General features: G+C 40.4%; 2 protein-coding genes across 5 annotated transcripts in view; one reads left to right on the top strand and one right to left on the bottom strand.

Moving 5' to 3' along the window:
- The window catches only part of EIF3A (eukaryotic translation initiation factor 3 subunit A), a 46,526-nt gene extending 44,905 nt beyond the window's left edge, over positions 1–1,621 (bottom strand). For both annotated transcript variants that reach the window (XM_074959253.1, XM_074959254.1), the window contains exon 1: positions 1,471–1,621. In XM_074959253.1, the coding sequence (XP_074815354.1) occupies positions 1,471–1,519 (49 nt within the window). In that variant the 5' untranslated portion in view covers positions 1,520–1,621. The remainder of the gene's footprint in view (positions 1–1,470) is intronic.
- Positions 1,007–22,257, top strand: DENND10 (DENN domain containing 10). Of its 3 annotated transcripts, XM_074959255.1 has the most exons (11): positions 1,007–1,130; positions 3,781–3,811; positions 5,312–5,358; positions 9,827–10,023; positions 12,647–12,726; positions 13,930–14,078; positions 14,324–14,435; positions 14,829–14,929; positions 17,864–17,971; positions 19,132–19,226; positions 19,987–22,257. In XM_074959255.1, exons 1-11 carry the CDS (start codon positions 1,022–1,024, stop codon positions 20,161–20,163), a joined length of 1,206 nt encoding a protein of 401 aa, XP_074815356.1. In that variant the 5' UTR covers positions 1,007–1,021; the 3' UTR covers positions 20,164–22,257. The 3 variants fall into 3 exon arrangements, with proteins under 3 accessions (XP_074815356.1, XP_074815357.1, XP_074815358.1); XM_074959256.1 differs by lacking the exons at positions 1,007–1,130; positions 3,781–3,811; positions 5,312–5,358 and adding an exon at positions 7,182–7,311; XM_074959257.1 differs by lacking the exons at positions 1,007–1,130; positions 3,781–3,811; positions 5,312–5,358 and adding an exon at positions 7,186–7,311 and having other exon boundaries at positions 9,807–10,023.
- Positions 22,258–27,125: the final 4,868 nt, after the last annotated feature.

The following is a 27,125-nucleotide window of genomic DNA, read 5'->3' as shown; positions in this document are numbered from 1 at the left end:
CTAAGGTGCCATGTCAAACCCCATGTACCATCCAATATAACTTTGTGCTACCTTTAGGTCCAGATCTGCACTTTACTGTTTTGAAGCTGCCAACACCTAGCAGGATCAGAGCCTTAGGCAGACACCATCTCTTCTAGATGGTTTTTGCTGGCTATTTAAAACAGGTTACACTGAATATAAAAAGTGTTAAATCTGTACATTCAATTTGGTAGGAGTCTGTTGATAACCACAGCCAGTCAGGCTTTGTTCCTGGAAGCTGGTATAGGGTACTTCAGCAGCAGTCCTTAGTGATATTAGCCTTAAAACCGGGTGTGCATATGTCCCAGCATACTACTGTTTATACAGTGAGTTTCATAACTGATATTTTTGCTGTCTATAAAATAAGATCAGTTAACTAGAAGTGGATTGTTAAATATGGGGCCTGTAAAGAACAATATGGGGAAAGTCGTTGACCACATATACATATCTCATATTCCAGCAGGACCGATTCAGCCAAACGTACTGAGAAAAAAGCAGAGTTCTACACCGTGTATTGTGCAGAGGTCTCTCATACAAGACCTTTAATAAACAAAGTTCTGTTCACTCTGCATCAATACCATGGCAGTTGCCCAGTGACTACTGTGTGTAAATGAACAGTGTCATACACAACAGTTTGTCAACTGGCTAGGCAGGTCTGTGCGATGCCCAATACTTTCCTCATTTTACTGTAACACTGTTTGTCTCATCCATCTGGCAGCGCTTTGTCACACCTTAATTTGTGCATGTTTAGAGTCAGGGGCTGTCCTTTTACTGAGTGTCTCCAGAGTCTGATTATGGATTCATGTGCCAAGATGCTGCTACAGTACAAACAGAGAAATTGAATGGCGTGTGTCCTTGACCTGCCTTCCCCCTGGCGCCACGCACTGTGCTATACAATAGCTGACGGCTTCCCTTCCCTTCGCTTCATCAGAGGCAGTGGCTGTTGCGGCAGTACTGGGAGGTGCAGTCTAGGAAATGCTGCCGTGTGAGAGGCGGCGTTTACATGAGATCGGCTGAGGGCCAGCAGCGTATTCGGTGCGGCACAGAACCGGGGCAGTTGCCGTCCCCAGGCGCCTCGGCTCGGAATCGGACACAGGCAGCGCAGGGCAGCCGTGAGGGTTTATTGTCGCACGTATCGCGCCCGCGCCACATGGCCGAGCAGGGCCCCGCTGAGGCGGCGACTCCCCCCACACGGGGGAGGAGCCCGGCGGCGCCGTCTGCTGCTGCTCGGGGGGGCGGGCGAGAGGCCCAACACGAGGGAAATGCTGAACGTGCCCCCCGCCCCCGGCCCCTGCCTTGGCCTCCCAGGTTGCTGATCCCTGCGCCGGGGCCAGGCCTAGGCCGAGGCCGGGGCCGGGACCGGGGCTTTCGCCACCCAGCTACAATGGGCCGCGGAGGGGACACGTTCCGGGCAGGGGAGCGGGGCAGGCCCTGAGCCCCGCCCGCACTCACCGTTCGCCCGCTTCAGGGCATTCTCGGGCCGCTGGAAATACACCGGCATGATGGCGGCAGGGGCAGCAGCTTCTCCTCACAGGGCGGCGGCGGCGGACGGCTCCGTACGCCCAGCCAGGCAGCCTGCTGGGCCGGAAAGGGAGAGCACCACGTGACCCACCCGCACCGACGTGTCCAGAAGCGGAAACCCCTCCTCCTGCCGTGCAGCTCCCAGGGACGGGGGGGGGGGGGTACACTCCGGCACGGAGCAACTGTCCCGCCTAGAATTCCCCCCTAGCGGAGGGGGTAGAGCGCTGTGGTAGGACCCTTGCTAGGGTTACAGGTTCGAATCTGCTGTCCCCCAGGTAGTAAGGTGATGGTTGTTTGTAGGGTGGATGCGCGTAGGGAGAGGCCTTGCTACCTGATAGAAAGCGTGTGCTGCGAGAGGCTATAATGTATAAAAGCTGTATACGTGACCTTGCATAAAGATAGGTGCCCAGGTGAAGAACTCCTTCTTGCCCAATGCTTCACTTTACAACCATGATTTTCCTACTTCACATTATACAGAGCACCTTTATAATAAACCCTATGCCGGGTTACACCTTCCTTAACGGGGTGCATTTATTCAAGCGATGACACAGGGTGTGCTTTTAAATGCTGGCGTGTGTAGTGTCTTCAGAAGCATCAAGATACAGTACTGCCTTTGTAAGCTGGAGGAAGTGGTTTTGAAAGTTATTATGGCAGTTAAAATTGTATTCAGTTTTGCACATAAAGGAATCCAAGTTCTTTGCTTTATGTGAAAAACAGTTTGCCACAACTTTTTAGCAGGTAACCTCTGCAGAAAACTTGCATTGTCTGAGGACTTCAAGAAAAGCAGCTGATTAGTTTCTGAATTCTAATCAATTAAAAATGGCCAAAACAAAGTTCATCCTGAGTGTCATGATTTTCCAGGCTCCTCTAGCGTAAAAACTACAATCTGTAGAAAGTAACCAAAAAAAATAATTATCTAGTGAGAGTTTGGTGGGTTCTCCAAAGTTACGTAATTGTTTTGTTAAGTAAAAATGGGGGGGACGGGACTAGGGATTTACATCATAATTGTTGGTTTACATCACAGCTAGCAGACTGAGTCCATGGTTTAGTTGTTTTTAGGAGAGGGAGATCGTGATTTATGTCCTGGCTGAGCACAGCTGCTGAATTGGCTGAACAATTTTAGGATTACTGGGATGCTCTCTGGACTAGTGGTAGTTGTTGGCTTGTAGAGCTCCGTGAAGCTGTTTAGCAGGTTCATGATTGCGGCTCTTGAACCGGTTAAACAGTTTAATGGAAAACAGCATATTTGACGACGCAGCAGCTGTCACAGCAGGAGTCTTATTCTTTGTGAAGTTGTTTCACCCAGCTCTGGAGCTCCCTGTCTTCATGAAAGCAACAGCCACTAAAGCTGAAGAGCCTGTTCTTCATCAGGACAGTGGGGTGGGAGGAAGTTTTGTTTCATGGTCTCTGTGTGTATATAATGTCTTCTGCAGTTTCCACGATATGCTATGCATCCGATGAAGTGAGCTGTAGCTCACGAAAGCTCATGCTCAAATAAACTGGTTAGTCTCTAAGGTGCCACAAGTACTCCTTTTCTTTTTTCTTTTTACGAATACAGAATAACACGGCTGTTACTCTGAAACCTTCATCAGACTGTTCAGCCAGTTCAGGAATCAGTTTGCTGATCACTTTAGATCTCAGTGCTGTGTGAAACTAGCCATTGGGAGGTTGGAAAGCCTTTCTTAAACTCAAAAAAAAAAAAAATTCTGGGAAATGAATACAGAAAAACAAATTTTGTGTGAGTTAAGGTTGCTCTATACATAACATACTAACACAAAAGCAAGGAAAACACATGACATGACAAATTTTACTCTTGAGCCCAGACTTGCACACCTCACCAGATGAAAGCCTTCCAGCACTGGCTTCCCTGAACATGAGCACATTTTCCAGAACTATATAGAACATAGAGTAGGGGGAAGGCTCAGGTCTGAAGTCTGGCTATTTATGGTGGTGAGACGACAATTTATTCTTGTTTTGCTATATTTTTAATGGAATTTTTCCTTTTTTAACGGAAGAATAAAGTTTTCTTTCGATTGTTGATTTCTTTTTATGTTTTCTCATTGTTTCAATATTGTACAGCCACAAAAACATATATAAAGTCTCAAAACAATTAAAGTGCAACATACATAACAATATATTTTAATATGGTGGTTTAATAACAGGATGAGAGCCGGGAAGCAACCAGCAGTCTCTCAAATAGTTATTTTACCAGAAATAAATGATTGTTTCTGTTAATTGCAGGAAGAGCAGGAGGAATCGAAACAAAGGCTAGGTGTGGAATGGAGGACTTCTGATAAGCACTGTAGTTGTTCTAGAAATATTTTCTCTCTCTTTCTCCACCTCTTACCCCCACTCTCAAAAAAGGAGAGATAGAACATAGGAATTGTCATACTGGATCAGACCTGCGGTCCATCTAGTCCAGTATCCGGTCTCTCAGAGTGGCCAATATTAGGTGAGTCAGAGGAAGGTGTAATAACCACAGAGTAGACAGATGTGGGATAGGCCTCTCCCTGATCTCCCATAGTTAGAGATTGACCTAAACCCTGAAGCAGAGTTTAATATTCCTTCCAATTTTCTTATAATTAATTATAACTCCATATATTCTTTTATCCATATCCAAACCTGGTTTGAATTTTCGTAACTTCTTGTCCTCAACAACTTCCTGTGGGGGTGAGTTTCACAGTCTAATTACACATTGTGTGAAAAACTGTTTAATCGATTTTGAATTTCCCAACTTTTAATTTCACTGAACATCCCCTTGTTCCTGAAGTATGAGACAGGGAGAACAGTGATTCCAAATCTACTTCCTTTGTCAGTTAATTATTTTATATACTTTTGTCATGCTCCCTCTTATGCATGTCCTTTCTCAGGTAAAAAATCTCAATCTTTTTAATCTCTATATGAGAGTTTTACTATGCCCTTTATATCTTTTTTTGAGATGTGGTGCTCAGTATTCCAGGGGGAGGCCACACCACTGATTTGTATAAAGGCATTATAACATTCTTTGTATTATTCCCATTCCTTATGCATTCTAACTTACTAGCTTTTTTTTACTGCAGCTGCACATTTAGCAGAAGTCTTTACTGTGCTGTCTACAGTGATGCCCAGGGTCCCTTTCTTGAGCTGATAGAGTTCATTTAGAACCCTGTAAGGTGAGAGTAGTTTAATATTTTTCCTTCAATGTGCATTACTTGGCATTAATCAACACTGAGTTTAATTTGCCATTGTGTTCCCTGTTCACTTTCCTTCTTTAAGTTTCTCTGAAGTTCCTCACAGTCCTCTGTGGTCCTGACTAACCTGAATAACAGCTTGCATCCGATGAAGTGAGCTGTAGCTCACGAAAGCTTATGCTCAAATAAATTGGTTAGTCTCCAAGGTGCCACAAGTACTCCTTTTCTTTTTGCGAATACAGACTAACACGGCTGCTACTCTGAAACCTGAATAACTTTGTGGTTTCTACAAATTTTGCTACTTCAGTACTCACCCCCCTTTCTAGATCATTAATAAATATATTAAACAAGACCTCGTATGAAACCTTGAGGCTCCTGATGAACACTGACCACTCTTTGTTTTCTGTCTCCTAGCCAGTTTTTGATCTATGACAATACTTTGCCTCTCACCCCATGACTGCTGGCTTCTTTAGTAGCCTCTCGTCAAGGACCTGGTTAAAGGCCTTTTGGAAGTCTAAATAAATTATGTCAACTGATTCTCCTTTATCCACTACTTTATTGACATGTTCAAAGAATAGCGAGACACAATTTTCCATTTCTAGAACTGTACACAATCCAGTGAAGAGGTACTCAAAAGAGAAGAAAACAGGTAGGCCTCAATCCTACATTTATGTGTTTGCTTAACTTTACATAAGACTTTGCAAGATCTGTATTTTGTATGTGTTTGTATAGTGCCAAACATTCCTGGGCCCAAATTCTGTTTGGAACCTCTGGACATAACCGTAATAAAAACAATTGATAATAAAATAAGACTTCTAAGCAATACAACTGTATTTTGTATAACAGCTTGCATGTAAACTATACCCATCAATGATTTACAGAGTTAAGTAACTCAGAGTTAAATACAGTAATACAAATAGTTACAAAGTTAAAATAGAAAATTAAGAGCAGAGGAAGAGAAAAATTCAGAGTGATGGACAAAAGTAAAAAAGAGTTTTCATCTCCTATTTGAAAATAGATTGGAAAGGTAGTGATATGGAGAAAGCTGTTTTACATGGTTGCAAAGGAGAAAGCTTTAAGGGATAGACAAAAAGCTAAATAAGCAGAAAGAGATGCCTTCAGACTATGGCCTGATCCTGCGAACAGGTACATATTTAAGAGGAGACACTGACACTCTTCAGGAGGCATATAGGAATAATACATATCAACAATAGAGATCCACTTGGATAATTATCATCAATGATATACATTTAAGAATGGGAAATGCTCTCCCCTCAACCCCCCCCCCGAAGAGTAATTTATTAAAGCAACCAACCCTAAGTAAACATCAAAATACATTGACAATTCACCAGTAAACATGGAGTTCAAGTGTGCACATTGGTGCAGCCTGAGGGTGTGAAATAGAGCTGGACAAAACTTTTCGATTATCCAGTAAATTAGTTGAAAAATGCAGTTTTGAACAACATTAGGAATTTTTTTTAAGAAAAGTAAAACCGGTTCATTTTGACATTTTTGAAATAAACCAGTCTGATATTTTGTTTTTAAATGAACCATTTCATTGAGCAATGTCGCTTCAGATCAACATTTTGTTTCAACATTTTGCTTCAAGCCTTAAGGTTTTGTTTTGAAATATTGCTTCAGAAGGACATTTGAAAAGTTTCATTCAACCTGAATGAAACGTTTTCAGTTCTGCGTTTTGGCAACTGAAATGAAGTGAGCTGTAGCTCACGAAAGCTCATGCTCAAATAAACTGGTTAGTCTCTAAGGTGCCACAAGTACTCCTTTTCTTTTTACGAATACAGACTAACACGGCTGTTACTCTGAAACCTGAAAAAAAAATCTGTTTCACTTAGAAACTAACCGATTTTATTTATTTATTCAGATTGTTCACTTCAGCCCCCAAACCGAGAAATCAATTATTTACTGAGCCACAGTGGGGAAATCACACAGAGGAGAGACCCGGAGGTGTAGGCAGAAGGGGGGGAGCCACCCAAAGCATCCAGAGGGTGGGGAGGTCACCCAGAGGGGCCCCGGGAGGGTGCAGCGCTAGGGGCAAGTGGGGAGGCCGAACGGAGGAGTCCCAAGGCAGCGACCCGAGAGGTGGGGAGACCAGGCCACGCAGAGTGGCCCCGGGGGGCGGGTTGGGGGAGAGGTCAGGCCCACCGGAGGGGCCCCGGGAGGCCAGGCCAGGCCAGGCCAGGCCCGGCTTGCTGGAGGGGCCCCGGTCAGCGCACACGCTTTCAGACGGCCCCAGCCAAGCGAGCAGCGGAAAAGCCCAGTCCTGGCTCGGGCAGCCGCTGCGCCGCGACCCATTGATCCTCGCGGCGTCTGCTCGCTGGAGCCAACGAACGAGGTCGAGTCTGCGCCCTGCGTGGGGCCCGGGAGGCGGGGAAGCAGCAGGGCCGGGCCTAGAGCCGAAGGCGGTGCCAGGACTGCGGGCGGGGCCGGTCTGAGGCGGGGCAGGGCCTGGGCGCTCAGGCGGCAGCCGCTGCAGGGGATCCAGGAAGAGGGGGTGAGGGCCGGGCACGGAAGCGAGCAGAGCCGGGCAGCAGGAAGATGGCAGAGCCGGAGATTCAGCTGCTGCTAGGCGTGGGGCTGATTGGTAAGGATACCCCTGGGCCCTTTGCCCCTGGTGCATCCACCCCAGGGTAGCTCTCTGTGCTGGGGAGGGGCAGACGCCCCGCGCCCAGCCCCAGGCTCCAGCTCCTTGACAGGACCCTCTGCCCCTGGAGTTGAGGGTGGGGCTCTTGTGGTGGTGTGGGGGCAGAGGTGCTGGAACTAGGGGTGCCGCTGCACCCCCTGGCTCGAAGCGTTTACAGTTGGGTTAAATGGCTCTCAGCGCCCCTGGGTAGGGGGGCAGCACCCATCAAACAGTTCTCACTCTTTGTGGCACCACCCTAACCTTTCTCCTTCACATGTGGGGCCTGGGGCAGTAACCTACCGGAGGGAGGGGGGACTTTTTCTCTTTTGTCCACCTTACATACCTTTGGCAGGGCTTTTCTGAAACAGTTCTGTATGAAGTTCTCATACGTAAATTAGGGAAATGTGGTCTAGATGCAATTACTATAAGATGGGTGCTCAACGGGTTGAAAGACTGTACTCAAAGAGTAATTATCAGTGGCTTGCTGTTAAATTGGGAGACAGTATTTAGTGGGGCCCCGCAGGCATCAGTCCTGGGTCCAGTACTATTCAATGTTTTCATTAATGACTTGGATAATGGAGTGGAGAGTATGTTTATAAAAGTTGCAGACGTCACCAAGCTGGGAGGGGTTGCAAGCACTTTGGAGGGCAGGTTTTAAATTCAAAATGACTTTGAAAAATCAGAGGATTGGTGTGAATTCAACAAGATGAAATTCAATGAAGACAACTGCAAAATAGTTAACCTGAAGGAAAAATCAAATGCACAGCCGCAAAATGGGGAATAACTGGTGATAATACTGCTGAAAAGACTCTGGGGGTTATAGTGGACCACAAAATGAAACAAGTCATCAATGTGACACAGCTGCAAAAAAGGCTAATATGTTTCAGGGGTGTATTAACAGGAGTATTGTATATTAGACACAGGAGGTAAATGTCCTGCTCTACTTGACACTGGTGAAGCCACACCTGGAGTACTGCATCCAATTCTAGGCAATACAATTTAGGAAGGATGTGGACAAATTGGAAAGAGTTCAGAGGAGAGCAACACAAATGATGAAAGGTTTAGAAAATCTGAATTATGAGGAAAGGCTGGAAAAACTAGGCATGAAAAACTAGTCTTGAGAAAAGAAGACTGAGACGCAACCTGATAAGTCTTCCAATATGTTAGGGCTGTTATAAAGTACGGTGATCAATTGTTCTGCATATCCACTGAAGGTATGACAAGAAGTAATGGTCTTAACCTGGGAGGGAGTTTTAGGTTAGATATTAAGAAAGCCTTTCTAATTATAAGAGTAGTTAAGCTCTGGAATAGGCTCCCAAGGGAGGTTGTAGAGTTCCCATCATTGGAAACTTTTAAAAACAAGTTGGACAAACCATTTGTCATGTATAGTCTAGGTTTTCTTGGTCCTGCCACAGTGCACGGGGCTGGACTTGATACTTCTTGAAGTCCCTTCCTGCCATACATTTCTGTAATTCTATAATGGAGGTGTGAACCCCAAAACTGCCCAGCAACAGGTAGCCCTCTGCCCATCCATGAAAATGCGGCTAACAACATATCTCTGCCTCTCAGTATAAAATACGTTTGGAGATGGATAGCATCATAAGTTTCCCAAGTGTTGCTTGTTTTTGTTATTTATGCCAGTTTATTTTAAAGCATGTATTGATGAAATGATTCCTGCATGCAGAAGAGCCAGAACCTGCCCTCTGATACAAGCCATTGGAAATATGTGGAGGTATCTGAAGGCAACGTTTGGCATATGGTTGGTACATTTGTGGTGGTTCATTTGGGAATGAAGTCTATAAATGCTCATACAGATAACGTACCCATTCTATAGCATATAGATGCCATATAAATATAAGATGCCATTATTTTAGTTATTACTTATTGAAATACAAAGTGAAAGTATTGTTAATTGAGAGAGTTTATCCATTTAGAACTAATTGATAATTTCATAGTCCAAACAAGTCTGTTAGTTTAACAATAAACAGTTAATGATGCTTTACCACTTCAAAGCATTGTGACAGTTTGAATGATGGAGATTTTAAATGATGCAATTTAGGGTTCTATAAACACTGATGTGCATGCTTATTTTTGAGCAGTTAAATAATTCCATTGGAGTCAATGGGACTACTTACATGCTTAAAGTTAAGTAAGTGTGCAAGAGTTTGCATAACTGGGGACAGCACATTTGAAAACTACAATTCTTATTTTTCCACATACTCACAAGCCTCACCTGGCTGAGACTTTGCATGCGAAGAGCAGACTTTTCCAACAAAATGTTATAAATACCTGAAAATAAAAGTTAATAACAGAAGCTCTAACAGAGAACTTTAACAGTCGAGGCATGAGTGGATACTGATCTAGTTAGTGTAAAATGGGATGTTAAGATGATTCCAGTAAACAGATCTGATTAACCAATCAATTTACTTCCTTGCTGCTGTTTGGCATTCTCACAGTGAACATCTTTCCACCATAGAAAAAGACACCAATGGAGATACTCTGTGGGTATGGTGTTATCCTTCCACCACAGCTGAAATGAGGGATCTGTTGCTGAGAAAATGCTGCCTTACAGATGAAAATAAACTGCTTCACACCTTTGTATTTGGCCAGTATAGAAGATCATGGTTCTATATCGCAACAGTGGAAGTTCAAGATTCTTCAGTCTTGAAAAAGGTGGGACTGAATCACTAATAAAGCGGTCTAAAGCAGTGTTTTGGGGCCTAGTTCTGCAAATCCTTGACTACTAGCTGGGGTACTCACTACTAGTAATAGGTTTCAGAGTAGCAGCCGTGTTAGTCTGTATTCGCAAAAAGAAAAAGAGTACTTGTTTATTTGAACATAAGCTTTCGTGAGCTACAGCTCACTTCATCAGATGCATTCAGTGGAAAATACAGTGGGGAGATTTATATACACAGAGAAAATGAAACAATGGGTGTTACCATACACACTGTAAAGAGACTGATCACTTAAGGTGAGCTATTACCAGCAGGAGAGCGGGGGCGGGGGGGAGCTTTTTGTAGTGATAATCAAGGTGGGCCATTTCCAGCAGTCGTCAAGAACGTCTGAGGAACAGTTCTAGTGGAAAGAATGGGGTTGTTCTCAGGAACAAGCACATGCTCAAGAGTAAGTGTTTACAGGATTGGACCCATATTTTGCAGTTTTTAAATTCCCTGAGTATGTTTTATGGCCTTCGTCAGTTGTGAACTTTTTAAAATTATTTTTTGCAGATTATTTTTGGGGTTGAAATACACTATAACCACTTGCTGGAAAATAAATACAAAGTTCACTGTTTTTCATACAAATTAAAAATATTTGAGAGGAGGAAAAGCTCAGGGCCACTTCCTGGCACAAGCTTTTAAGCATAAATTCGCATTGAAAACAATGCGGAATTTTGCCTAAAAATCACATGTATATTATGACGCTAAATCTTGGCAATAGAGGTTGAAAGAAGTCTGTAGAGTTCCTAGCACAATAGGGCTTGATTCTTGGTAGTCCTTTCGTACTGAAGTCATTGGGCAAAAATTGTGAGTAGCAGATTAATGTACTTTATATCAGTTTGGTATTCTGTGTGTATGCAAAACAAGTGTAATATGTACTCCCTCTTTGGCCTCTCTATGAGCAGCAAAAAAGCGGGTGTGGCTGGGTACAAAGAAAGGAGTATATATGCAGTCCTTGTGTAAGAGGATGCAACTTCCTTTGAAATCAATGGGATTGCATCAGTTTCCACTTATGGGTGAATTTGGCTCCTAAAGCATTAAGGATATCTTCTGTGGCATGATCATAATGTAATGTAATGTCATTAAAGTAATGACAAGGAAAACTTTATTATTATTCATGTTAATCCTAGATATGTTTAGTGATAGCTTCCCTGCGCTTGCAATTTGAAGTTAGACCCAAGAAATAACAAAAGAATAACGGACATGGGTCATTCCGGGGAGAAAAGTAGTAAAGAAATGGAGGAGGATAAAAGGTGAGAAGGGGAATTTCCATGTAATTATGAAAAGGAGAAAGTTGGGTGCATCATGGATTTTAATTTTGGGGGTGTTTTAATAGAATTTATGATGGAATAAATTTTGTTAGAATGGAAGATTAAAGGTGATAGACCTGGCAGATTTGGACTGATTATTTGGATCAGAAAAGAGTAGTTGTTTGGTGTATGAAAACAGGGAGGCTACTCCAGGCAATGTAGAGGAATGTAGTTGTATAGGAAGCTTTGGAAAGGAATAGGCTGATATTAGGTAAAAGATATAGGCAGGAAGGAACACTGTGCATATCCTTGCTTTATCTTACATTGTTTGTTTTTAAGCAGTTTTCATCACTGAAGGATAGACTTTGTAGAACTTCCCTTGATTTGTCTATTTTTTTGGCTGTAAATATCCCCTTTCCTATTACATCCCCCCCCCCCTTCTTTTCCCCTCAGAGTGTAAGAGATTAATTTTGCACACTTACAGAATGCCACTTACATCCAATTTTCTGACCATCTTATGCGATCTCTAATATGTCCAATGGAAAGGCTTTTGCACAGTTTGTTAGATATTACAAAAATGCAGACATAAATGCTTGGGACCCAAACTGTAAAATTAGTCTTTGAACAGCATTGTTATATCTCACTCATTATTTATAGCTATAATAGGTTTTTCATTGTTGAATTCTCTACATTTCTGCTCAAATATATGTCTATTTTAAAATGTACCTTAGCATTCAAAGTCTCTATTTTGGTACATGATTTATTGTGTTTTTCTGGAGGATTGAATTGTGTATGTATTCATCTCTGTTACTAATAATTGAAATATTGCAGATGCACTTTCATTTCTTCTATATTCTGACATTAAGGTCCCTTAATAAGTTGTTGTAAGACTAGTAGTATTGTGGCATTCCATATTAAGTAAAAAGCATTCCAGTGTGGTGATTCCTCCTATCCTTCTCCCACCCTTTCCACCCCCCACCATGGTTCTGTCCTTCTCCTCACTCCATTGTAATCTATCATATCTGCAGTATGAGGTTAATGGGGTGGGTTGAGGTAACTGTCTCATGTTTAGGGGTGGGTTTTTTATTTTTGTTGCATTTAATTCACCAAATATTGATAATGCCAACTCAGTGAAAGCGGGTCAAGTCAGAAGCCATTAGCTATGGTTTTTTTTTCCTGTGTATAAATGAGATTTGCAGCTGTCTTGCACACTCCTAGTACTGTAATATCTTGTCTGAGTGTTGCATTAAATTTAGTAATATAAGCATTACCTGAATTCAAATGGAAGTATATAAAACAACATGCATGTTTTTTGTGTGTTTTGGACAGGTGACTCACTTTTCTATTGTTCTGACTGCCAAAGATTTTAACCCGGAGAAATATGCAGCCTTCACTAGGATATTGTGTAGGTCTGTATAAAAGCTGTATTTAGTGCAAATGTTTAAATACTTAGGTCTTGCCAAACTGGGAGGCTGAACAATACATGTTGTCGAACAATGCATGTTTTATAACAATATGAATGTTTGCTGGGATTCTGTATTATGATTCGTTATTCCAACTATATAAATTCTAGGTCTGTGATTAAGTCGAACTGGCTATTCTGTGTCCATGTCATAAAATTAAGAACATAGTCAAATGTTCAACATATGTTACTATAAAAATAAAATTCTTCATTTTTCACAGCTTTTTTTTCAGTAACGTGTTTTAAAAATGTCATAAATACTGAAAGAGCCTCTGTGATCTTTCTGTTTCACTGTTGTGTAAACTATTTAGGTTGGCTGTGACTTGTTTCCTTTGTGTGTGTGTGTGTATATCTTATAAGGTGGAGGTTATTAAGGTTGACTTATAAACTGATAAGTCTTTCTAAATTATCTGAAAATTATAGTTGAATTTAAAAATAAATGTGACAGTGGCTTTGTAGGGAAACTAAAATGGAAGCTGGCACTTAGAAACATCTACAATGCTATTTTTGAAATCTGTTTTGAAGCTTTAGGTACGGTGTCCCTACATCTAAATGCCTTTCTCCTTTCCCAGGGGAAACTTACCAGTAGTTAAAGCTCAGAGGAAGAGAGATGATTAACACATGGATATTAAGAGGGAGGAGAGTTTCTTTTTTCTATGTACAAGGGACAGACTGAGAGTCTTTGCATTTGTCTCGGGTACAGCAGGTCTTCTGTCAGCTGTACCTTTTTTGCTAATGTTTCTTTGATAGTCATGAGGTAACTGATCATATGATTGGTATTTAAAAATCAAATGAAGAATATAAGGAGTTTTGCCTTTCACAAAACAAATCTTTTATAAATCCACAAATATTTTGTTTTTGTTTTTTTTAATTTGAGTTTTATACTGAAACTATAGCTCCCACTCACTTGTGAAACAGGAAATCGTAATAAGAACATGAGTTGATCATAGATCCAAAAAAACAGGCAAGCTTTTGTGCACATGCTGAATGGCTTTTTATTATTGTATTTAAAACTAACATCAATCGTGTCTTAAAATCAGAATTCTTCCAAATCAGTGTTTTGCTGATACCATGACCTTTTTCATATGCCTAGCTGTATTGTTCACACCATCATAGACAAAAACTAAATATTTTCACTTTTTTAATGCAGAATCTACCTGAAGCATGGGAGTCCAGTTAAAATGATGGAGAGTTACATTGCAGTTCTTACAAAGGGGATCTGCCAGAGTGAAGAAAATGGATCTTTCCTCAGCAAGGATTTTGATGCCCGAAAGGCTTACCTTGCAGGTTCAATCAAAGGTTAAAAATAAATCTATAGTCAACTGCTTACTTATATCTTATTTAAATATGAAACCCACAATGCCATTCTGCAGCCATATAAAATAGATTTATATATGAAGTTCCAAATTCTGTTCAGATAAGTAACTAATATGAACTGTTCATATATATTCTGAATATAGTGATATCTGGTGACTTGTCATCAAAGAAGTATTGCCAGAAGATACACTTGTGATACCATAATGTCTTTCTTTTCTGTCTCGTAGATATAGTATCTCAGTTTGGTATGGAAACAGTTATCCTATTCACTGCACTGATGTTAAAGAAAAGAATTGTTGTATATCACCCAAGAATAGAAGTCATCCAGGAGTTTACCAGGTATAGCACATACCCGTAAATAAAAATGCATTAGGCCCTGATTCTGGAAAGTATCTATATTCAGGAAAGCACTAAAGTAAATGCTTAAAGTTAAACATGTTCTTAGGTCCCATTGATTTCAGTGGAACCAAAGTATGTGTTTAAGTGCTTTCCTGAACTGGGGCCTTAAAAATAGAATGAATACCAATAAAAATAATGATTCTACTTACCACCAATGATATAAGGACCCTCAATTCTCTGTGTATGTCTGTATGTGTGCTCTCATGTACAAGACATTCTTAATGTCACAGAATTGATATTTCTCTCTAAAGCTTTAGAATATGAAGTGCTAAGCCACCAATGAATACAAGAAAAAAATATACTTAGTTTCAAATGCTAACTTCATTTCCTTAGGACTCTACCTGCTTTAGTGTGGCATCGACAGGACTGGTCAATTCTTCATTCGTATGTTCATCTAAATGATGATGAACTGGAAGCATTAAAGACCTGCACAGGTAGTGTTAAATTATCAGTCAAACTTTGTTCATAATGTTCATTTCATCTGTATTGGAGCAACATCCTTTAGCAATAATGTCATGAAAATCTGTTGCTATTTCCATTATAAATTCATTTTAAGGATTTTTAATTCTTTAAATCTGTCATAGAAGTTAGACTGTATATTTTTTTCTTTTAAAAAAAGCATGTGTTTTATGTTAAATTAAAGATCAGATAAATACTTTTATTGGTGGTTCCATCCAGATGGATTGTACTTCCTCCCTCCCACCAAAGCTACTGTAAATGATTTCCTTTACTTATTAAGAAGATAGAGCCAGTCATTAGAGAGTATTGGAATGTAATCCAGAACCAAATATCACAAATTGTGCGATAGTTATTACCAAATAATCTTTTGGTAATTTTTCTGGGGTCTCCTAGTGGAAATGGTCACACGAAAGGAAATGAAGACTTAATCTCTCATCTGCTAGAAGCTGCTTGGCTATTCGTAGTCTCCTATTGGGAAAAGAAAAAATAGCCCAACCATTGGGGAATGGTTAAAAAAATATGGGAGGTTGTGGTTACAGAAAAATTTAATACACCAATTATGTCATCCACCAAAATAGACAGAGGACAGATAGATATGTAGATAGATAGTTACCTTCTATTCAGTACTCAAATTAAATTCTTCAAAAAACTCAGCACACCTGTTCAATTTTTTTGAATAGTAGCATTTGATACACATATTTAATATATGTCTACATAGAGATTTCACTCAATTTAATAAAATCACTAGGAACGACATAGGTGTTGTAATGATGCTTACTCTGTAATATGGTAACATCCTGTTAAATAGACTAGATTCCTGTATAATGTCTCTTCAAACAAAAACTAATTGTTGTGATGATTATTTTATTTCTGATATTTACATGGCAGGTATTTGTAAACTTATTAACTTCCTAAAAAAATAGCTTAAAAAATAAAAAGTAGGTAGGGACGTGAGCTTGTTTCCTTTTGGTGTTGTTTTGGGTCAGATGGAATGAAGGAATTATGCAGTGTTACAGGAGGGGTTGATAACATGCCTTCAACCCGAATAAAATTATCTTCTAAGCATGTACATTGTTAATGATTAACTTTTCTTATTTTTTAACTACAAAAGAGTAACTCAAAGTAATAGTGGGTATTTCACTTAAATTAACAAGAAGCAGTTCACTTTAAAGGTTGAAATTCTATTCAGAACGTGCTCCACTCTGTCAGTTGGTGGCTGTTTATTATAGTCACAAATGGACTTCACAAGCTATAAGAGTCTGATTTGTGATTGAGTGTAAATGTTATATAATAGATCAAAAGACCTCAAGCTTCTACCTCCCCCCCCCCCCCCCCAAACTGGACACAACAGAGGGAATAAAGAATTTAGCAGTATTCTTAACACTGAATTTCCTCACGCTCGTCTCTTTCAGATAATCAGTTTTATAGTTAACAAGTATTTTTAATGTTTGTTTGACTATTTTACCACTAGTGTATACCTCAGCTCATCAAAATCAGTAACCACACTTCCACAGAGAACAGCTGCTGTAAGGGAAGGCATACTGAGATGAACTTCACTGGCATGTTGTAAATCAGAAAATGTTCTGCTGCCACTACCATCCTATTCCTGACCCAAAGAGCCACTAAGGGTACCTTAATGGAGTCTTAGTGCATAGACTAGTGGTCTCCAACACTTTTACGCACAAGATCACTTTCTGAATTTAAGTTCAACCCAGGATCTACCCCACCCCTTCCCCAAGGCCCCGCCCCTTCCCTGAAGCCGCATCCCGATCACTCCGTCCCCCACTCTCTCTGTCGCTCGCTCTCCCCCACTCTCACTCACTTCCACCAGACTGGGGCAGCAGGTTGGGGTTTGGGAGGGGGTACGGCTCTGGGCTGAGGGGTTCAGCGTGTCGGAGGGGGCTCTGGGCTGAGCCTGGAGTAGGGGGTTAGGGTGCAGGAGGGGGTGAGGGATGTGGCTCTGGGCTGGGGCAGAGTGCTTGGGTGCAGGAGGGGGTCCGGTTTGCTGGCTCTGGGAGGTGGGTCAGGGCTGGGGCAGGGGATTGGGGTGAAGAAGAAGGTTTGGGGTGCAGGAGGAGGTATGGGGTGGGGGCTCAGGGCTGGGGGTTGGAGTGCAGGCTCCCGCTGGGGGGTACTTACCTCAGGCAGCTCCTGGTTGGTGGTGCAGCGGGGCTAAGACAAGCTCCTTGCTAGCCCCGGCCCCAGTCTGGCACATTGGCACCTTCTCCCCATCACGAGCCAGGCCACCCGCCCACCCACCAGCCAGTAGTTCACCATGTGGCCATGTCACTCCCAGAAGGCGCTAACGTGCTTCTGCGGCCCCTGGGGGAGGGGCACGTGGCTCTGTGCACTGCCCCTCTCCGCAGCTCCCACTGGCCACAGCTCTCCGTTCCCAGCCAATGGGAGCTGTGGGGGCGGTGCTTGCAGGCAGGAGCAGTGTGTGGAGACACCTGCCCCCCCAACCGCGGCCACGGGGGCATGCTGGTCGCTTCTGGGAGCTGCATGGGGCTGCAGCAGGCAGGCAGGGAGCCTGTACCACTACGGCCGGAGATCGCAATCAACTGGGAGAGTCTCCAGGATCGACCAGTTGGTGACCACTGTTATAGACCTTCATGTATTTCACCTTTGGAAAGTGAACATACAGTCCATTTTTGGAATATTTTGAGTAGCAAGAAAGCTTTGATACTGAAAACATAATCTTCCTTACTACATATAGTGTTTTGTTCTTAATTTTAAACTCCATAAGTCAAAAAATACACTATGTGCCTAATCAAATGCCCAAAGAAGTCAATTAACTTCAATGGGTGCTAGATCAAGTCCTTAATTTTAAGAGATTTTAGTTTACACTACATCTCTTTTGTTTTTCAGTTTTTAATCAGAATTTGTCTTGGTAAATCTCTACCACCTAGGTTACATTGCTGGATTTATAGACTCCAAAGTGAGCAATAGACCGGATCTATATGATGTGTATGTGAATTTGGCAGACAGTGAAATTACCATTTCCCAGCAAGCGAAAGGTTGGTTGGCAGCATTTGTTTTTGTTTTGTTTTGGCGAAGGGTGGTGGTATTTGCTTTGTAACTCTGTGACCATAGAGCCAGATTCAACAAAATATTGGTCCTTTTTCTAGGCTTGTTGTGAGAGAGCAATTACTTTAGAGCTTTCGTAGTCCTTCTCAACTGGGAGCCTGGAAGACCTTTGGTGAATCTGGGCCATAATGTCATCACGTATAAATGCCTAAGTAATGGAATTAGAGAAGGGTGGTCTTGTGCATAATCATAGAGTCTTAATTAAAAATACGTGACTGAAACATTTCATATTTTCATAAAGTTACATTCTAAACCATGGGTGGGTTCTGGATCCAGCCCAGGACTAAGCCCTTATAAATGTCTCTTCCCATTTTCATATCCATTGAACTTTTGGTTTTTTATCTCCTCCTAATGATCAAGGGGAAATGCTGCTTGCAAAACTCTCAATGCATGGAGGATAAAACTTTTAGAGCAGTAGGAAATCTTAACTTGGTTTTATTAAAAATGCACAAATTAATTCCTCCATGGATGTCAAGTGACAGATACAGATCATGAGGAGAACTCATAATTTGGCTTGCCATCAATTTACCAGATGACAGTTTGTCACTTAAATGCATTTGCACATTTCACTACTAAAAATTCATGACAATCCTTTAAAATATTTATCAGCTCTTATTTTTAAAGTATAAAGAAAAAAGCCTAATCTTGGTTAACCTTGATTTATCTTTACTTTATGTTCTTTATATAAAAACTTCAGCATACTTTCTGGAAACTAGCAGTAAAGTTATCTGTAATGCCATTGTAGGATCTAAAATATTTTGTCTAATTGTACCTCTGCATATTAATTTTATCCCAGCAAAAGCAATAAAGAAGATGTGATGGGAATACATGAAAATATGATAAAGTTCAAAGTACATTTTTGTGAAAAGTTCTTATAGGTAGTCCTATTATTCTTCCTCCTACATAAATGTTTTCAGGAAGCTCCATTAAAGAGAGCATATGAGTAAAGGTGAGAGGTGCCATTGTTACAAATGCTAGTGACCTGCTACTACTATTTTTGGATGAAGGGTGCTATATGTGCAAAATATTATGTTCTAGATTGGTTAGATGATCAGAATGAATGCATGATATATTTTCTCTACTCTCCCAGAGGCAATGACAATGGGAAAATTGCACAAAGAAATTGGTCAACTCATTGTTCAGTCTGCAGAAGATCCAGATAAATCAGATAGCCAAGTCATTAAGGTTAGTCCCTTTTATGTTTAAAGTTCTCCTTTCATTAACATTTTACTAAACAAAAGAAAGAAATACCATAATGAAATGCCAGGCCCTGCTTCCCCCAAAGTCAGTTGATCTGTTGCAATCTCTAGTTTATAAATACCACTATACAATGAAATTCTTAAAATAGTTCTGCTATCATGACCTGGTTATAATGGTATGTAAATAAATTAACTAAAACATAGTGTATTGGCACTTCATGTTGTTGAAATAATTCCAGACACTCCTTTGACTATATTTAACTCGTATTAAAATAAAATGATTTTACAATGGTATACGATTTTATAATCAGTTATTTGCTTCACTTATACTATAACTTCTTGGGAAAATTCATAACTAACATTTTAAACCCTGAAATATACTTCTTCAGATTTAAGATTGGGCTTCAAAATGTTGTGTTTTTTCCCTTGTTCCCACACCAATAGAGTCTGTTAGCTGTTACACAATTGCATTGTGGTAATAATTTTGAAATAAAGGTGTTATGTGAAATGCTGAGAACGCCCAGCTACCCCTGAATTAAATGTTCAGCATCTCACATGATCAGATCTGAAGAAAGAATATTCCAAATTTCTTTTTTTTTTTTTCAAGTGGCAGATTGATGCGTTCTGACCAATTATTTCCTCTGTATACTATTTGTGTTAGTATCTTATACAGAGGTGTTAATAAAGTTAAATAATTTTCCTAGTACTGCATTCGTGCGTGCTTATTTATCTATTCTTATTTTAAGGATATTTCACTGAAGACAAAGGAAATTTTGACTAATCTGGCATCATTTACTGAAGTTTCTGATGATGGTGAGAAACCGACACTTAACTTTGAATCCCTAAAACAAAAGCGATATCCACCAGCTACAGAAAACTTTCTTTATCATCTAGCAGCTGCTGAACAAATGCTTAAGATATGACTTTGTTGATACACTTAAATGTTGTGGACCAATATGAAACTATTCCCTTTGCCATAAAACTATGACTATCTGCTACTTATATAAAAAATTAAAGGTAGCAAAGAAAATGTTACATTTTTAATGATGTAATGCAAAATATAGACATTTGACCTGGAACATGCGGCTACACATTAGGAAATATTTCTAGTCCTTTTACGTTTCTTTGACTCTGACTTTATACACACAAGGGCAGATACTCAAAAACACAACCTGAGTTGGGCACCTTACCTGTGTTTGTGCCTTTGAAATCTTCTTCCTTACTCCTGGTGTACTATAACTTCACAGAACTGGACATACTGGTATAAACACATTGAAATCCGATACACTGAAAGTAACACTGAAAACTGGAAAATGGTTAGAGCAGTAAAAATATACCTGTTTGTCTTATTGCATAGCCATAAAGAAACAGTTTTTCAGTAAGCAGCCTGAAACTAACTTTGCTTTGTAATCTTCTGGGAAGAACTTAAATTCTTTGTAAGGAAACCTACTTTCTGAGCCAAACATCCAATGTTTCTGCAGAAATGTCTATGAAACCAGTCAAAAGGTTCTGCAGTAGCGCTTTTGTTATATGAAAAATAGAACTTTTTTTCCTGGCCTTTGCACAGATGGGTGTAGCATGTGGTTTTACATAGAGATTTTATACTTAAAATAAAAAATTTAGTAATCCATATTTATACTATTAAAAATTGAATGTTTGGTATCTTGAAGCTGTAAGAACTCATAATTAACTATATACAAACCATATTAATTTGAGAAAGATTTTTGTTTATGTATTGTAAAGTAAGGAAGTCTATTTTAGAATATGGATAAGGAATTAGGTATCTATATATAAAATAGCTACTTATTGCAGTTAGTCCGAGAGAACTACTGCTACAATCCCCTATTTTCAGGGGTGTATAATCCTACTTCAGATATTTACACGAGACAGAAACTTTGCAGTTAGTTTAGACACAGAAGCATTTTTTAAATGAACGGCATATTGACTGTAAAAAGAAAAGTAGTGCTTGTGGCACCTTAGAGACTAACTGTGTTTTGCATATCAGTGCTCTCTGACTTTTTTCCATTTGCATAACCTAAGGGGTGTTTTTTAATGGTCCAGATAAGTTTAAAGATCATATAGAAAGAAACACAGTTAGGGCTTGAGCCTTAAGTCCATTGAAGTTAGTCTTTCCATTGAGTTCATTCAACATGCTTTGGATCAGGTCTTGAGCATCTCTAGAACTATAACTACAGGGTTAGAGTGAAAATTTATTTCCCTGGATTCTTCTAAAAAATGCAAGCTTTTATTAAAATAACATATAGTTGAAATAACATGCATGGTTTAGGATAACTCACAAAAAAGCAAAGTTCTCATTTGCCAACTAAATATTTGATATTTAATTATTTTCTTTTATGTTCAGTCTTGGAGACACTTTAGTTGCAAATTTCCTTATTGTTTGTCTCAGACCTTTTCCTTCTAATGTTTTTTGTATGAAAACAAATGAAACTTAATTTTGCACTTCAGGAATTATATATATTGCAAAGTTATGCCTATAAAACATGATCGATTTTTTTTTTTCCTGAACCCCTTGCCCTGTGTATTTCATGTAAATTGTGCTTGAGTAGTCATGGTCATCAAGTGACAGGCTTCAGCTCTTAAATTACAATAAAATAATAGAAATATTTAGTAACGTGGTAACTTAAAACATTTACAATATTTCAACCACAATGTCTAGTTTAAAAAGAATCGTGTTGTGTTTTTGTTTACATTGAATGTACAGCAAGGTGGTATAAGCAAACTCTTGTAGTAGGTGGGAGACAGAATTTCAATGGAAGGTGTGCAAAATTAGGTTTAAATTCCCTGCAGCCCCCAGGTGATGCACTTATCCTGTGAGGAGAAAATTGGGCCATTTGCACTTGTATGAAGTAGTGCATCACCTACACTACTACAACCTTTATTCCATATATAACAAAACAGAACCGATGTAGATCATAACCAGTTTGTTTTGCTAACTTTCAAAGGGACAGATGGTAATGTCCTTGTTGAAATTTAACTTATTCTTTCTATCTCCAGAAGTCAGTGAACTGTGTTTCTCTAGAGTAGTATTTTTCTTCCTAATGGTTTTTTGACATCTAGAGATTTCACAAGGGTTAAAAGGAGAGTTTGAGTATAACTGGTAAAATCAGCAATCCTTTGTTAACCAAGTGTGGTTCTGCGCTGAGAAGTGACAGTATGAGACTCCAGGTTAGTTCTGATTTCCATAATGGATATGTTCAGCCTACAAATAGCCGTTTTTGCAACTGTCTACATATTTTGCAACGCAATATGTAGGTCTGAAAGTCAAGCTGTATCCTTTTTTACTCCTTTATCATTCCTAACAGTAAGATTCTGCAGGTTAAATTCTGAGTTATGCCTTTTCTTCTCTATTGCCTTCTAGGATTGGGTAAAAGAGGAATGCATTTGGCCTTGCCATTGAAACTAAATGGTGATGTTGATAACCAACCCAGTAGAGAAATCAACTCCCGCTCCCAGTTGCATTGGCTTTGCAGTGTTACCAAAGGTTTAAAGTAGAAAAAAATGGATGTATATAGTTTGATCTGACTCAGATTTGCATTGGGAGCATATTGAGTTACATGGTACCTTTGTATAGCTACTGTTAGCACAGAACAGCACTTTAAAGCACGTACCATTACCCACCATTTCCATAGTCCAGGTCTATACGTAGATTTTGTACTGATGTAACTTTCAGTTAGGGATGTAATATATTTTTTAAACCAAAAAGTTATACTGGTATGTCTCCTAGTGTGGACACAATTATTCCAATATAAAAGTGTTTATATCACTGTAGCTTATTCCTGTATGGGAAAGGGAATACTGAAATAACTGCATCCATAAGAGGGCTGTACCACTTTAACTACACCAGTATAGTAAAAACGGTACAGCATCTGTGTATACGAGGCCTTAGTCTCTGTAGAGGTAAGGATTAACTTGAGATATGAGAGTTAATTACGTATACAAAAAACTGCATTAAAAACATTATTAAGGTTGCCAAGTCAAGCACTTCAAAGTTAGGAAATGTCAGAATTAAGGTTGCCTGTACAACATTAATTCAGCCCCCTTGTTTGTATGCATAATACTCTCTTTACAAGACATGCTGTTCTTTCCACAGGACCCTTGCCTCATTCAGTGCACAGAACTTAAGAAGCAGCTATTGGATATTTTATTTTTCTCCTCATTGTTCAACGTGTGGCCCCATGCTTTATTTACTGCACACTATTCAAACCCTGCTCTGAACAATTAATTTCCTAATGGGCTTTTCTGTGGTGCCAAACAATATAATATTTGAGTGCTTCACAACTATTTATTTCTTTTCACAACACCCATCTGAGGTGAGGGGGCATTATCCCAATTTTAAAGATGGGGAACTGAGGAACAGAAAAAGTAAGGTCAAAATATCCACTAATTTTGGGTGCCTAATTGGAGATGCCTGGTTTTTCGAGTACTTCACATTAAATAGCACTTTATAGGTTCAAAGTACGGTTCTCTTTGTCTTCAGCTGCAGGTGTGAGTGCTCAGCACTTCTGTGAATCAGAATCCAGGCTATCAAGTTGGACACCCAGAAAATGAGGAATGCACAATTAGTGAATATCTGAGAAAAGTTTGAGAGTAACTTGACTAGCATCACATAGGAACTCTGGCAGAGGCAGGGACAGAATCCAGCTCTCCAGGGCAGCATTCAGCTACCTTAACCATGAAACCATCCTTTTGTCTTCCTGTAATCCCCTGCCATCTTCTGCCTTAACCACTGCATACCTTCCAACCTGGTATCCTACAGACACAATCTCCTTCATTACACAACCCTGTTCCATCTCCAGAGCAGGTTCATCCTGTGCACTTAATGAAGCAGAGGGAAAATAGTTTGTGATTATGTAACATGAGTGTCTCATGATGCATATGCCCAAGGGGGCTGAATTCAGTTTGCACATGCAAACTTTATACTGGTATTTTCTAACTTTCAAGTGTTTGACTTTGCAACTTTAATGTTCTTTAAATGTTTGTGTGTATAATTTCATAGGCTTTTAAAAAAAGCAACCTAAAAAACCAATTTCCATCATCTAGCATCATATTGACATTCACATGGTTCATCAGCAGGGTTGGAACCTTTAGATTCATCACACAGACCTCTGCCATTTGAGCTAACAAAGTAAAGCATAGCAGTAGTAGGTTGTCATCCTGCATGCAGATCCGCATAAGAGGAGGAATGGGACACTTCTGCTAGTGCATTTCACAGATATTTGCTGACCGCAATCTGGATTCCAATCCAGGCTTTGGAGGGATGTGTGTCCCAGGGGACCCAGATTCTTCTATTTCTTCTCAAGTACAACCCCTTCTATCCCACCCCCTTCCCACCTGTACCAGTCCTTTTTTTTCCCTCTCCCACCCCAGCTCCTTCTTCCTGTCACATTCTCCTCATCTATCTAGTCCCAGTCTCCACTGCTTAGGCTTCTCATCACAGGTGCCTTGCCCAGTAAGTTCTAGCCTCAAGCCTCTGGATTCTCTGTCCCCCCTGTACTAGTTTCATTGCCCAGCCAGTCCCCCACCCCCACACCGTGGCCTCCAGTCAGACCTGCCCAGGGTGCCTGCTCCCCTTGACTCCCAATCTCCTCCCCAGCTGCTTCTCCAATCTCAATGTGTCTCTCCCCTGCCCCATGCCTTGTTCCAGACTCTTTATCCGGTCCTAGTTTTTCCACCTACACTTCAGCTCATCATCAGATCCGTCTCCCTCCTCATCACCTAACTGGTTCTCACTCTGTCTCCCTGCCTGCTCATCTGATTTCAATCTCCTCCCTTCACCAACTGGCTCCCAGTTTCCCCCACCACATTTATTCATAGATTAATTGGCTTTGAATCCCAGCCTGTTGCAATCCCTCTCCTCCGAGTCCTAGACTTCTTGCCAAGTTTGTTACAGTTACTCCTGCTCCCAGTTACTTTGCCTACCAATCCCAGTCTCCCCCACAGAACTCCTGGTATCAGTTTACCTCTTCCCCCTACCAACCTCCAGTTCCACAGTCCCCACCCCCCACAAAAGCAGGTCTGTCTCTTGACCCCTCTACACATGAATCAGGCAGCTTTCTTCCCCCCATACTGTCTGGGTCCAGCAGAGGGCCATCGAGAACACAGTAGAGACAGCATCCCTGGTCTCAGTTCAGGTGTTGAGACCCAACATATGTCATAGCAGCCTAGAGCTGCATTTGTTGGTTAAGTCCTGCTCAGCCCCAACCTGGAGAATGCCCAGGATGGACAGAATCTTCAGGGAATTTTTGCTGCTAAAATGTAAAGTCTATAGTGAGCATGTACAAATGCAATTTTTCAAAGACATAAGTTGGCCAAATTTGGGGAGATTTTCACAGAGATGGCAAAAGGATACATCCTTGACACAATTGGCATCCCCTGCCAAATTTCTAGTCCTTGCTCCCAAGCATGGGGGCATTAGAGCTTTTCAAAGAAAAGGGTGCCAGAATTTTTAATACTGCATATCAATGAATTTTTCCCTCGTTCTTGGCAATGGCTTAGTCGTTTTGGCCAAAATTTTCCAAGTCTGATGCAACACCTGGTATGGAAGATTTTAGCCTGAATGGTTAAAGTTTGGCAGTTATAAGCAACTGAAAACAGGGTTTGCAGTGTATTGGGCACCTTAAATAATACGAGGTTCTTCCAGCTCTGCTTATATTATGAGAGTAACTTTCCACACATGGAGCTGCAAGTATCATTTAGCTTAAATTACTACAGACTGTAACATATTCACATGTAATGCCAGAGGATTTTAGCGTGTTTAGCATCGGCATGAGTAACTAAATTGATGTGTTGTCTTCATCTTTCTGTGAGTATGTTTCCAGAGGGGTCCTACAGGGATTGAGTCTTGGCCCTTTGCTATTTAACATTTTGATCAATGATCTGGAAGAAAACATAAAATCATCACTGATAAAGTTTCCCGATCACACAAAAATTAGGGAAGTGGTGAATGATGAAGAGGACGGGTCACGGATTCACAACAATCTGGATCACTTGGAAAACTGGGCTCAAGCAAACTGTGCTTTAATACAGCTAAATGTAAATGTATATATCTAGGAACAAAGAATGAAGATCATACTTACAGCATGGGGAACTCAGTGATTCTGAAAAAGATTTGAGGGTGTGATGGATAATCAGTTGAAAATGAGCTTCCAGTGTGACACTGCAGCCAAAAGAGCTAGTGCAATCCTGGGGATGCGTAAACAGGGGAATCTCAAACAGGAGTAGAGAGGTTATTTTACCTCTGCATTTGGCATTGGTGCTTGCAATGCTGTGTCCAGTTTTGGTGCCCACAATTTAGGAAGGATATTCATAAATTGGAAAGGCTTCAGGGAAGAGCCATGAGAATTATTAGAAAACATGCCTTGTACAGATTAGTTTAACAAAAAAGTTAAGGGAGTGACTTGATTACATCTGCATGGGGAACAGGCTCTTCATTCTAACATAAAAAGGTATAAAACTGTGCAGTGGTTGGAAATTGAAGCTAGACAAATTCAGACTGGAAATACGGTGTAGATTTTTAAAGGTGAGAATAGTTAACCATTGGAACAATTTACCGAGGCTCATGGTGGATGCTCCATCCCTGCCAATTTTTAAGTTTGGATGTTCTTCTAAAAGATAGGCTCTAGAAATTATTTGGGGGGATGTTCTGTGGCCTGTGTTGTCCTGGAGGTCAGTCTAGATGATCACAGTGATCCCATGGGGCCTTGGAATTAATTTGTTTGTTTAGACCTGGTCCATTATAGTACTTCTGCGTTGCTTTCTTAATTGTTCACACTAGCCTTTACTGTGGCTAATATTAAACATTGTAAAAAAAAAAAAAAAAAAAAAGTATATTCTGTTGATAGTAATGAGGGTTAACATATGTGTA

This window comes from Natator depressus, chromosome 7 (assembly GCF_965152275.1).
Source record: "Natator depressus isolate rNatDep1 chromosome 7, rNatDep2.hap1, whole genome shotgun sequence".
NCBI lineage: Eukaryota > Metazoa > Chordata > Testudines > Cheloniidae > Natator > Natator depressus.
This window is presented reverse-complemented; position numbering and strand designations above follow the sequence as displayed.